This window comes from Schistocerca serialis, chromosome 1 (genome assembly GCF_023864345.2).
Source record: "Schistocerca serialis cubense isolate TAMUIC-IGC-003099 chromosome 1, iqSchSeri2.2, whole genome shotgun sequence".
Taxonomy (NCBI): domain Eukaryota; kingdom Metazoa; phylum Arthropoda; class Insecta; order Orthoptera; family Acrididae; genus Schistocerca; species Schistocerca serialis.
Window position 1 is genome coordinate 1,198,057,191 of NC_064638.1, and position 13,482 is coordinate 1,198,070,672.

The 13,482-nt window shown below is 41.1% G+C and overlaps 1 protein-coding gene across 2 annotated transcripts in view; it reads left to right on the top strand.

Moving 5' to 3' along the window:
- LOC126418927 (rab GTPase-binding effector protein 1) overlaps nucleotides 1-13,482 on the top strand; it is a 200,376-nt gene that overhangs the window by 104,291 nt on the left and 82,603 nt on the right. For both annotated transcript variants that reach the window (XM_050085958.1, XM_050085966.1), the window contains exons 5-7: nucleotides 8,315-8,434; nucleotides 11,351-11,416; nucleotides 11,498-11,600. In XM_050085958.1, coding sequence (XP_049941915.1) covers nucleotides 8,315-8,434; nucleotides 11,351-11,416; nucleotides 11,498-11,600 — 289 coding nt within the window. The remainder of the gene's footprint in view (nucleotides 1-8,314; nucleotides 8,435-11,350; nucleotides 11,417-11,497; nucleotides 11,601-13,482) is intronic.

Below are 13,482 nucleotides of genomic sequence, written 5' to 3' on the forward strand. Positions count from 1 at the left end.
TTGGCTTCTACCAGTTTTTCCATTCATCTGTAAAGAATTCGTGTTAGTATTTTGCAGCTGTGATTTATTAAACTGATAGTTCGGTAACTTTCACATCTGTCAACACCTGCTTTCTTTGGGATTGGAATTATTAAATTCTTCTTGAAGTCTGAGGGTATTTCGCCTGTCTCATACATCTTGCTCACCAGGTGGTAGAGTTTTGTCAGGACTGGCTCTCCCAAGGCCGTCAGTAGTTCTAATGGAATGTTGTCTACTCCCGGGGCCTTGTTTCGACTCAGGTCCTTCAGTGCTCTGTCAAACTCTTCACGCAGTATCATATCTCCCATTTCATCTTCATCTACATCCTCTTCCATTTCCATAATATTGTCCTCAAGTACGTCGCCCTTGTATAGACCCTCTGTATACTCCTTCCACTGTTCTGCTTTCCCCTCTTTGCTTAGAACTGGGTTTCCATCTGAGCTCTTGATATTCATTCAAGTGGCTCTCTTTCCTCCAAAGGTATCTTTAATTTTCCTGTAGGCAGTATCTATCTTACCCCTAGTGAGATAAGCCTCTACATCCTTGCATTTGTCCTCTAGCCATCCCTGCTTAGCCATTTTGCACTCCCTGTCGATCTCATTTTTGAGACGTTTGTATTCCTTTTTGCCTGCTTCATTTACTGCATTTTTATGTTTTCTCCTTTCATCAATTAAATTCAATATTTCTTCTGTTACTCAAGGATTTCTACTAGCCCTCGTCTTTTTACCTACATGATCGTCTGCTGCCTTCACTACTTCATTCCTCATAGCTACCCATTCTTCTTCTACTATACTTCTTTCCCCCATTCCTGTCAATTGTTCCCTTATGCTCTCACTGAAACTCTGTACAACCTCTGGTTTTTCAGTTTATCCAGGTCCTACAGAAATCTAGAAGTATGGAATCATCCTGTTCCCCTCCATCCATGGTTTGTAGGATATTATGAGAGGAAAGGGCACGCTGAGTTCTACATGAGTGATGCTTTCTAAATCCTTGCTGATTTGTGGAGAGGAACCTTTCTGTCCCCCAGGAAATTTATTACATTCAAACTCGGGATATGTTCAAGCATTCTACAGCAAACCAATGTTAATGATATTGGCCTGCAATTTTGCAGGTCCGTTCTTCTACCATTTTCATACACAGGAGTTCACCTGTGCTTTTTCCAGTCACTTGGAACTTTGCGCCAGGCAAGTGATTTTCGATAAATGCAAGTGAAGTAAAATAAAATTGGGATTCCATTTGCACCTGGCAACTTATTTGTTTTGAACCCTTTCAGTTGCTTCTCTATTACAGAGATGCCTATTTCTATGTGCGCAATGTGGAAGTCTGTGGGACAGTCAAACAATGGTATGTACGTACGGTTCTCCAGCATGAATGAGTTCTTAAACATGAAATTCAAAACTTCAGCTATCCATGTTCTATATCCATTCCAGACTGGTCAATGAGTGACTGGATAGAAGCCTTTGAAGCTTTGTGATTTTAAAGGTGACCAAAATTTTCTCGGGCTCTCTTCAACTTCTTCCACCCAGCTATGGTGGTGGAAGTTGTTGATTTGCTTTGCGCTATTATCTTACAGACACACAAATTTCTGTCAACCTTTGCCTGTTGACATTTACACATTCTTTTTTTAACTGGTATTGCAAGAATCTCTGAGACCGCAGCATTCCCCAGATTTGGTTATTAAGTCAAGGAGGGTCCTTTCCATCCTTAATCCACTTACTTGGCACATTGGCTATCGTTCCTATGTGTCTGTCATAATGGAGCTGAATGATAGCCACCCATTGTCTAAGTAGGATGCTATCAACTGCTTAGCTGGTTTTTCTAGCATAAATACTCTCCTAGCCTTCTTGATGGAGTTACTATTTTTAGTGACCATTGTCATGATGATATCATAATGACTAATTACTGTCTCAATCTTCATCATCAGGAGTGCCTTATGGAAGTGTGATAGGACTGCTGTTATTGTATGTGTACATAATGATATGGCAGACAGGGTGAGCAGCCATCTGCAACTCTTTGCTGATGATGCTGGGGTGTACGGGAAGGTGTCATTGTCAAGTCACTGTACTAGGATACAAGATAATGTAGACAATTTCTACTTGGTGTGATTAATAGCAGCTAGCTCAGAATATAGAAAACTGTGAGTTAATGCAGATGACTGGGAAGATGTGAATACAGCATTAGTAGTGTGCTGCTTGACAAAGACATTTATCAAATATCTAGGCATAACAGTTCAAAGCAATATGAAATGGAACGAGCATGTAAAAATTGTAGTAGTTAAGGTGAATGGTCAACTTCAGATTATTGGAAGAATTTCAAGGAAATGCGGTTAATCTATAAAGGAGACTGGATATAACTCTAATTTGACCCATTTCTGAGTACTGCTCGAGTGTTTGGGATCAGCACTTGATCAGATTAAAGGAAAGAGTCGAGGCAATTCAGAGATGGGCTGCTAGATTTGTTATTGGTAGGTTAAAAAAACACGCAAGTGTTAGGGAGATGCTTTGAAATCTTAAATGGAAATTCCCGGAGGAAAGGCAACATTCTTTGCGAGAAACATGATCGAGTAAATGTAGAGAACTGACATTTTAAGCAGACCACAGAACGATTCTACTGTCGCCAAAGTACATTTCACATCAGGACCATGGAGATAAAGTGTGAGATATTAGGGCTCATACACAGGCTTTTAGACGATCGTTATTCCCTCACTCTATTTGCAAGGGGAACAAGAAAGGAAATGACTAGTTGTTGCACAGGGCACCCTGTGCCATGTACCATACAGTGGCTTGCAGAGTAAGTATGTTGACACTGTCGATAAGGTCAGCCTGTATTTTGCCTGTAAGGTCTAAAATATGTCAATTGCTTGTGGGTTGTCTAACTAGTCTTTCAAAGCACGTTTTTTGAAAACGTGTTCAAAAGTACTTTACAAGGCTGCTGCCCATACCACCTGCAATGAATCCATAGCTGTCCCAGTCTATACTCTGTTGATTAAAGTCACCTTCAACCAATACTGAATGATCTGGGTATTTCAGCACTACTGAGTACAGACTTTTCATGAGTGATTCTGAAATTGTTACAATGGAATCAGGTGGCCCATAAAAGCAACCGTTAATTAACTCGAGTTCACTTAGGCTTGGTACTAAGGTCCACATAACTTCAGTCAGAGCCAGTTTTTCTTTTTTTGGAGAAGGCTTTGGCCAAAATCAAACCAACACACATTCACACAAATAAGAACACCTCATGGACACGTGGCTGCTACCGCCAGTAGCTCCGACCAGAATGCAACTGTCACATGAACAGCAGTGTGGAATGGGCAGGGGAAGGCGGAGGATAGCAGGATACGAGTGTGGAGAGACAAGTGTGCTGTATGAAAGGGCTTGCAGGGATTAGGTGGTGACCTGATGAGACTGCCAAGTGCAGTGTCAGGTGGTGTGTGTGTGTGTGGGGGGGGGGGACTGCGCTTGAAAGGAGAGAAGCAGGGAAGGGGAAGAGATGGACAGATGCATTGGCAGAGCATGGACACAATGAGGGTGAGGGGACATGAAAAGGGAGGAGGTGATAGGATAGAGGGGGTGGAAATTGTTGAGTGGAATGTGTGTCAACAGTAGGTTATAGGTTACTGTAGGTTGAGGCTGGGATAATTTCGGGAGTTGAGAAAGTGTTGTAAGGGTAATGTCCATCTGAGCAGTTTGGAAAGCTGGTGAATAGGGCTGCGTCAGAGCTGGAATATTACACAGTTGCCTTCACGGTGGCTCAGCCTTTGATGGGATAAGATAACACTGTGACATGACTGGAGTAGGAAGTGCTGGGTGGGTGGGTTGAGCAGGTCTTGCACCTTGGTCTTCCAAAGGGATATGATTCTTTTGGCAAAGTGTTGGAATTAGGAGTGACACGAGCATGGACAAGGATGTTGTGGAGGTTTTGTTGGCAACGCAACACCTCTTTAGGAGGAATGGGGAGTATCTTGGATAGGATGTCCCTCATTTCAGGGCATGATGGTATAATAACTGAACCACATCAGTCACCAGGGCTTTTGATTGTCTACTATCATGACCTGAAATGAGGGACACCCAAGATCTTTCCCACAATATCCTTTCCACCCTTTCTGTAGTGTTGTTCTGTTGCCCACCCAACAGCCACAACATCCTAGTCCATCCCTATGCCACTCCCAGTCACGGCCCCTTGCCACAGGGATGCGAGACCTGCCCAATCCACCCATTCAGCACTTAACTCTTTCCATCCTGTCACAGGGTTATCTTTGCCCCATTGCCCCACCAAAGGCTGAGCCACCTGTGAAAGCAACAGTGTCGTATTCCAGTTCTGCTGCAGCCATTACACAGCTGTTTATATTTGTATGACTATCAGCCAGTTGTCCAACAGGATGAATGGCCACTGCCAAACTGTGGCCAAGAGAATAGGAGACCACCCTGTGCCACAACATGCAGCTTGGGTCTGGGTCCTGCCCTACACCACCAGCTTTTCTGAACTGCGTAGGTGGGATTTATCCTTACAAAGAGTTCTCCACTCCCGAAATTACCCCAGCCTCAACTTCCAATAACCTATTGTCCCCATACTCTCCACGCAGCAGTTTCTCCCCCTGTCCAGTCACCTCTTCCCTTTTCATGTCCCATCACCCTTGTTGTGTGCCACCCTCTGCCAATGACCCACCCATCCTTTCCCCTTGCATACTCCTCTCCTTTCATGCTCCCTGTTTTTTCCTCCCCCCTCCCCTTCCCCCGCCCGATGATGCAGATGGCAGTCTCACCCTGTAGTCCCCCAATGCCCCACCAGGGAGTGCTGTTGTCGTCCACCCCCTCCCCCTGCTATTCCTCCCCTCCCGTTAGCTTGCCCCACTCCAGATTGCTATTCATGTGACAATGCATTCTGGTTGGATATGATGGTAGAACTGTTGATATTTTTAAAAATATCGAGAAACCATACTCTTGCCACTTGTCACTAAATTGACTGCTGTTCGTTTTGTCAGTGGAGCCATCTGGGTGCTCTCTTTTCAAACCATTACTGGCAGAAATTCTGATAAAAAACTGTGCCAGCTGCAAGACAACACACAGGAACAAATACCGCATACTTGCTACATTAATTTTTTTAGCAACTTTCATAATTATTTTCATGTCTTTCATTTACTTTTTGTTATTCATAGTGTTTCCATTCAGTAACTGACTTGTGCAGTTCAGCTTCTTACAAGCGATCCACTACATCTCATGTTCTGATGTCTGTCTCTTGCCATACAATCCCCTTATTGCGTGTGTTTCTTGTCCTGTCTCCTGTTTGAGTTGTGTTAAGTCTTTTATTGTTACCAATATGTTAGTACCATAATAAAGAGTGCTTTTCTGTACAGCTAATCACTGGAAAATGGTTGAAAAGGTTGAAACCAATTGTGAAACAAAGAAAAAGTTTAAATAAAAAACAGCCGGAGTGGGGAAAAAGTGTCACATTGATTTAAAATTTAATGCTACTTTTTCACAATATTTAACTAATATAAACAACAATGTAATAGAAATGGCAGATTGCTAATCACCGTATAGGGAGACACTGACTATCAGACAGGCGTACTGGAAAGACTGCTATACATTTTAGCTTTCGGCCAAAAGCCTTCTTCTGAAGTAGAAAACACACACATTCACAGCTCGCACATACATGACCGTTGTGTCTGGCCACTGTGAACAGACTGACTAATAATAAATTTTTTTATTTCAAAAATTTTCGTTACCTTACAGGACGAGTATGGCTGGACTGACCAATATTAACATTTTTTATTTCAATGAGTGCAAAATCTGAACTTTAAAGATAGTATAGTGTGAGGACTGGGCAGGTTTTGGAAATTTATTAAAAACTTTAAACATGTTGTCATGTGTGAGTATCGTATTTTTGTCAGTCTGTCTCTTGGGATATCGCAGGCCAATTTGCATGTAGTGTTGTCATAGTGCATGTTCTTCCTGGTGTCACTCAAGTTGCTTTTGATATAAAGTAGTGCTGTATAGATATACATGGTACTCGACTGTTACCTATGAAACAAGCAAATAATCCAGGTCCAGAAACCAGTGGTTTCCCCAGTACGACTTATTGTGAATGAGTACATGAACACCTCATAACAGAGTCCCGAGGACCCAAACTACAGATGTTGTGATTACAACAGATAGTAAAGAAACCTATGTGATCTGTTTTGATTAAACGCGGCAACTTGAGTGTGTGGCTGCTTGGCCAATACGTTCTGATATTTGACAAAAGTCTTTAAGGAGATACTGAGGCAGGACCAGGTAACAGCGGCTGGTGCACATGCTCCTGTCAAACCCTCTAGAGTCCAAATGTGACAGCATGAGAGTGTTTGGGTTTCGCACAAAGAGTAGAGAGCTTTGAACATGTTTGTACATATGCTGCATATACCAGTAAACCTAACAGCTGAGTACGATTCTTACCTACTGTGTAAAAGCACTCGTCAAGGCATGTCGAGTGAGCTGCTTACACGTTTATTTACATCCTTAATTAGACAATGAGAGGCAATGGAATCAGATCTTTAATTAAAGTGAACACAGTTAATTACTTGAGACAGACGCACCGACAGCATGACAGTATGTGTTGGTAAACATACTCACACCTCATGAACACAATTTAAATTGTAAGTTTCCTGTGTACAGTTGCTGGTTTTAATTAAAATTTCTCATGGTTTTGCCCATGATTCAAATTTCATTAAATATGCAGACATTTGCTTCAAAAGTGGAAAGGGATGATCATTTCGTAAAAGACTGATGAGCCTCTTCTGTGTATAATGTAAATGTTAGAGGCACAGCTAACAAAAACTAAATATTATTCTCATCATTTGAAATGTGTAGTAACTCTAATCTAGATTGTAGGCAAACTATTTAATGCAAAATTTGTTTTTGTATTTCATTTTAATTGACATTTTAGTATGCTTTTGCCGACACTTAAAATACTATGTATACGCTGAACTGGCAAAGGTCATGTGATAGTAATACACACATGTAAAGATGGCAGTAAGTATCACATAGACAACGTATTTTACCATGACCTAAATGTCTATTTCGTACTATGGGAACAATATTTATGATGAAATTATAAATAAATAATTCATCTTCGACATTTATTAAGTTACTTAGTCATTTATTCTTGCATAATCGTGCTTTGCTGTTTTCACTCATATATGAATATGTTGTGGATACGTCATGTGTAGCATGTTTGTATTTTATTTTTGTTTTGCTAAACACATAGGTCAAAGAAGTGTTTTGGCAGTCTAGATTACAGCTTAGCTCCTTATTTGCACATTTGTGTGTGTGTGGACAAGCACACCCTTTTGGCTCTGTAAATAAAAAAAAATTAAATTGTGTACTGTGTGCATTTTAATATTTAAGAAGCATCTTCACTTTTTACAATTGCTTCCCTTACACCTGTACCACAATTGGACTCTTTCTTGGTGTCTTAATCAGTCACATATGTTCTACCTCAACATGTTCATGTTTCTAAACCCCGCACATGAAAATCTCACTTGTACTTCAGTAAACTCCTCTTTTCTGCACGTGGTGCTGCCAGTGTTGTCATCCCTCTGTCACTCAGGCCTTGGAGCAGCAGTGATGAATGACAGTACTTGTAGCCACTCTGTAAGAAGGCTTTTTGATGTTATATCAGGCTACCTTTATTTCCTCTGGCTCTTTCAACTCAGAAAAGAATAACAGAGAAATTTAAATGTAAACATCATACTGTTCAAGTAAACAAAACAAACAGTATGCTTGTTAGTCCAGAAACTGTCATTGCAGCTTGTATACTAGGTGGAGCTGACAGTGCTTTCCATTTTTTTGTTCATCTGTGTAAGAGATATGTTTACTCCATAATAAACAATATATTTATAAGTCCTGAAAACATGTCATTGCAGCTTATATACAAGGCGGGACTGACAGTGCTTTTTATGCCCCTCCCCAATCTTTGTAAGGAATGTATTTATTCCATAACAAAGCTGATTTGGTTATATGAATATTTCAGAAGGAGAAAACTAAAAACTCTTAATTAAATCAGATGTAACTGTGGAACACCTAGTAAAATTTAAGTAACTTTGGAAAGCATTGTGACTGAACATGGTGCTCCAGAAGTGACATTCCAAGCATGTGTAGGAGCTGTTGCGCACAGCAGGTTTAATTTTAGTTGTGTTTAAAATTTCTGTTCTATGTCATTAAGACGAAGATTGTGAAAGTAAGTTGATTTTAAAGATTTGGTTAATTAGCATGAAATGATCCTACTATTGAAAGTAAAATATTTTTCCTTGTATTTTAAGGCCCAAGAAGATGCAGAAGTCCTACGTTCAGTTGTAATACCACTGGAAGAAGAAATAAAAGTTTTGAAGCAGAAATTACGAAAGGCAGATGAACAACTCATGCGATATCAAAGTAATATGGTAAGTTTGTTTGTTTGTTTGTTTGTGTGTGTGTGTGTGTGTGTGTGTGTGTGTGTCTACATTACAGTAGTAAGGGTGTGTGGTATGTACTGAGATGTGACATTGACCATTTTTATTTTTAAATAATGATGTACCAACATAATGAAATAATAAGAATCAGTTGCAAATAAAAAAATTTAATTTCTCAACTTCTTTCAGGCACCTAGTGCCCTTCTGCAGAAGGTCAGTCTCATGTTCCAGCCCCATGATGTGCTTCACACTTTGTTTTTGTTGACAGATTCCCTACAAACATGCTACTCATGCTTGTAGAACCTGTCAACAAAAGTATAGTTTCATATTGACAATATTCTGAAAAGGATAGCGTGCTACTCACCATATAGAGGAGACATTGAGTTGCAGACAGGAGAAACAAAAAGACTGCTATACATTTAAGCTTGTGGCTAAAAGGCCTTCTTCTAAAGTAGAAAATTCACACAATCACAACCACTGTCTCTGAGGCCTCTGAGGCCAGACTGCATACAGCGGGGTTATATAGGAGACTTGGGTGGGGAGGGAGTGTTATCGCAGGGTAGAGGTGAGGGAATGTGTAGAGCTGCTTGTGGGAGCTTGTAGGGCCGTGGTTGTGATAGGGTGAGGCTGTTAGGTGCAATTGGGAGGTTTTAGAGGGTAAGTAGAGGAGCGGAAAAAGACTGTGGTTGCGTTGGTGAAGTAGAAGGCAGTGTAGTGCTGGAGTGGAAGTAGGGAATGGAATAGGTAGATGGAAAAACAGGGAGTAGTTAGCACTTGTCCTTCATCTAGTTATCTCCTCCTCTCATTCCAGTGCTACAGATCGTTCTATTTCACCAGTGCACCCACTAATCTCTCTTTATCCTCTTCTACATTTCACCATTTCCAGTCCACTACCCCATGCCTCTTGTTTGCAAGCTCCTCAAGCAGTACTGTACTTTCCCCACCCCACTAGTGATATTTCTCCCCCTTCCAACCCCAGCCTCCTCGTTACCCCCACCACCCACAGATTGCTTCTCCCATCAGTCACTTTTGCTGTACTCAGTCCAGTCTCAGCTGCCAGAGGCTGTGGTCATGTGTGTTTGAGTAATGCTTGTGTGAATGTGTGTTTATTTTTGACTTCAGAAGGAGGTCTTTTGGCCAAAAGCCTAATGTATAGCAGCCTTCGCGATGTGCCTGTCTGTGACTCAGTGTCTCCTCTATATGGTGAGTAGCAAGTATTCATAATAGTGTGATCATTAAATCCTGCATTTTCCGTTATAGTTAAACAATATTAAACATAGTGTATAAAGTCTGAATTTTTTGTTAACTTTCTGTCATTGCGTATCTCTCTCTCTCTCTCTCTCTCTCTCTCTCTCTCTCTCTCTCAATACATACTTCTGGTACATCAATTTACTTGCCCCCCTTCTTGCAGCAGTGTACCGTAGGTCTCTAGAAGAGCGTAGCATTCCAAAGGCTTGGAAAAGGGCACAGGTCATCCCCGTTTTCAAGAAGGGACATCGAACAGATGTGCAAAACTATAGACCTATATCTCTAACGTCGATCAGTTGTAGAATTTTGGAACACGTATTATATTAGAGTATAATGGCTTTTCTGGAGACTAGAAATCTACTCTGTAGGAATCAGCATGGGTTTCGAAAAAGACGGTCGTGTGAAACCCAGCTCGCGCTATTCGTCCACGAGACTCAGAGGGCCATAGACACGGGTTCACAGGTAGATGCCATGTTTCTTGACTTCCACAAGGCGTTCGATACAGTTCTCCACAGTTGTTTAATGAACAAAGTAAGAGTATATGGACTATCAGACCAATTGTGTGATTGGATTGAAGAGTTCCTAGATAACAGAACGCAGCATGTCATTCTCAATGGAGAGAAGTCTTCCGAAGTAAGAGTGATTTCAGGTGTGACGCAGGGGAGTGTTGTAGGACCGCTGCTATTCACAGTATACATAAATGACCTTGTGGATGACATCGGAAGTTCACCGAGGCTTTTTGCGGATGATGCTGTGGTATATCGAGAGGTTGTAACAATGGAAAATTGTACTGAAATGCAGGAGGATCTGCAGCGAATTGACGCATGGTGCGGGGAATGGCAATTGAATCTCAATGTAGACAAGTGTAATTTGCTGCGAATACATAGAAAGACAGATCCCTTATCATTTAGCTACAAAGTAGCAGGTCAGCAACTGGAAGCAGTTAATTCCATAAATTATCTGGGAGTACGCATTAGGAGTGATTTAAAATGGAATGATCATATAAATTTGATTGTTGGTAAAGCAGATGTCAGACTGAGATTCTTTGGAAGAATCCTAAGGAAATGCAATCCGAAAACAAAGGAAGTAGGTTACAGTACGCTTGCTTGTTCACCCACTGCTTGAATACTGCTCAGCAGTGTGGGATCCGTACCAGATAGGGTTCATAGAAGAGATAGAGAAGTTCCAACGGAGAGCAGCGCGCTTCGTTACATGATCATCTAGTAGTTGCGAAAGCGTTACGGAGATGACAGATAAACTCCAGTGGAAGATTCTGCATGTTCAAATATCCACCAGGTTTCACTTGTTATATGGGTTCCCTTCACAGTTTCATATGAATGCTTTGGACTTTCCTCAGGTCATACCCATTGTAAGTAGAGTTTCTTGGGCTTTCTAGTACTGTTTCCCTGGCTGAATATGAGTAGTGCAAGCAAAAGTGGATACAGAGAACGTATTATGTTGTTTGGATATCTGCACAAGACTGTGCTTATGATATGGGTTTCTCCCTTGTTTTGGAAAATTCTCTCCTATACTTTGGGTCCTTGTGTAGGCTGGACTTGACATGGATATCTAGGTGCCATTTTCTGGTTTTGTAGTCACCACTGTTTATCTGATGAAACTATTACTCCACTTATTGATGTAGTATCTTGTTTGTTTCAGGAAGATTCTATAAGCTTCCATGATGATCTTGGCACTCCCATACTCAAAGACACACCTTCATTTCAAGTGAGTATTTCAGTAAGATTTCTTTTCCCTTTTTATTTATTTTTGTCATTTCTGTTCATTTTTGTGGCATTTTGTTTGAAGGTTAAATCACCAAACAGGACGACCTCACTTGTTAACCTGTCAGGTGTTGAAAGTCCTAGTGGTGACACAGGAGGGCACCAGAATTTTCCTGCAGAATCTCCAAGTAAGTGTTACACAAGCATAGATAGTGTAATAGACTTAATAAAATAAATTAATTTGTGTGTTCTTATTTATGATAAAAGCAAACTATCAGAAGATCAAAAGTCTTTTAATAAAAATAAAGATTAAAAAATTATTAATTTTATATTACAATTGAAATAAGTGGTTCATAATAAGTGGCATTGAGAAGTATTTATTTTTTATTTCTCGATGGTGACTAATTTTGGACACGTGTCCATTTTTAAAACATCAGTGTTGTGTGACAAATACAGGTAATGGCCCACATACAGAGACTGCCCTAGAGTAATAAATTATTTCAATCATAAGACAAGTTGCAGACCTATTTTTCACTTAGCATGCTGCTAGTTTGTTTTGTATTAAAATTCAAAATGTATGTACATTTTTTAATACACATGACAGATTAAAGCTGTTTAACTGATGTCTGTTGTCTGGAACCATGTGTCATTGAATTATAGAACTTTAGTGTTAGTATTTTGCATTAGACATCTTTTGTAATTATTCTTCGTTGTTTTTATCAACTCCCCACACCTCCCTCCATATCAAATTGATAACAACTTCAGGCCTCAGGATGCGTCCTATCAACCGATCCCTTCTTTTAGTCAAGTCGAGCCAAATTTCTTTTTTCCTCATTTTGATTCAGTAACTCCTCATTAGATAGTGGATCCACCCATCTAATCATCAGCATTCTTCTGTAGTGCCATATTTCAAATGCTTCTGTTCTTGTCTGAACTGTTTTTTGTTAGTTTCAGTTCCATACAATGATAGAAGGTTGTATACATGGAAGAATCCTGGAGATACTAAAAGGTATCAGATAGATTATATAATGGTAAGACAGAGATTTAGGAACCAGGTTTTAAATTGTAAGACATTTCCAGGGGCAGATGTGGACTCTGACCACAATCTGTTGGTTATGACCTGTAGAGTAAAACTGAAGAAACTGCAAAAAGGTGGGAATTTAAGGAGATGGGACCTGGATAAACTGAAAGAACCAGAGGTTGTACAGAGCTTCAGGGAGAGCATAAGGGAACAATTGAAAGGAATGGGGGAAAGAAATACAGTAGAAGAAGAATGGGTAGCTCTGAGGGATGAAGTAGTGAAGGCAGCAGACGATCAAGTAGGTAAAAAGAAGAGGGTTAGTAGAAATCCTTGGGTAACAGAAGAAATATTGAATTTAATTGATGAAAGGAGAAAATATAAAAATGCAGTAAATGAAGCAGGCAAAAAGGAATACAAACATCTCAAAAATGAGACCCCCCAGGGGGTCCACAACTCTTTCGTGGATACGTGCGTGGCGAGCACGGGGCCCCGAGCCATTGCAGCCTTCTTTCTCTCCCGGGCTGCATTTCCTTTCCCTTCCCCTCCTTTCCCCTCCATACCCCTTTCCCCTCGCCCTCTCCTCTCCCTCTATTGGTGTCCTTGCTTATGTTGGCCCCCGCTATCCTCCTGGTTCTGTTGGTTTTACACTCTGGCTTTGTTGCGTAATCATCTCCTCCTTTTGGCATTCCTTGGTCCCCCTCTGGGGTTTGACCTCCATTCCAAAATTTCTCTTCCGTAGTGTGAGCCATTTGGGGAAGAGCACCTTACCTAGTGTCTCCGACGTGTGCCCTCCTAGTATATTCCACCTTTTCTTCTACGTCGTTGTCTGATGCTAGGGTGCATAGCCAGCACGGTAGCCAGCCCGTGTGGTGGGGTCGCTATGTACCCTTTTGGTTGAGCCCCCTGAACACACAGGGATCACACTTCTGATACCTGAGCTGTGACCTCCTCATGCATGCCTTGGAGTGGTTGCTCGTCATCCTGGAGCATCGGAACTCCCGGCAATGGCCGCCGTGCCAGACGGCCCTTGCTGTGGCTGGGTGGCGCCC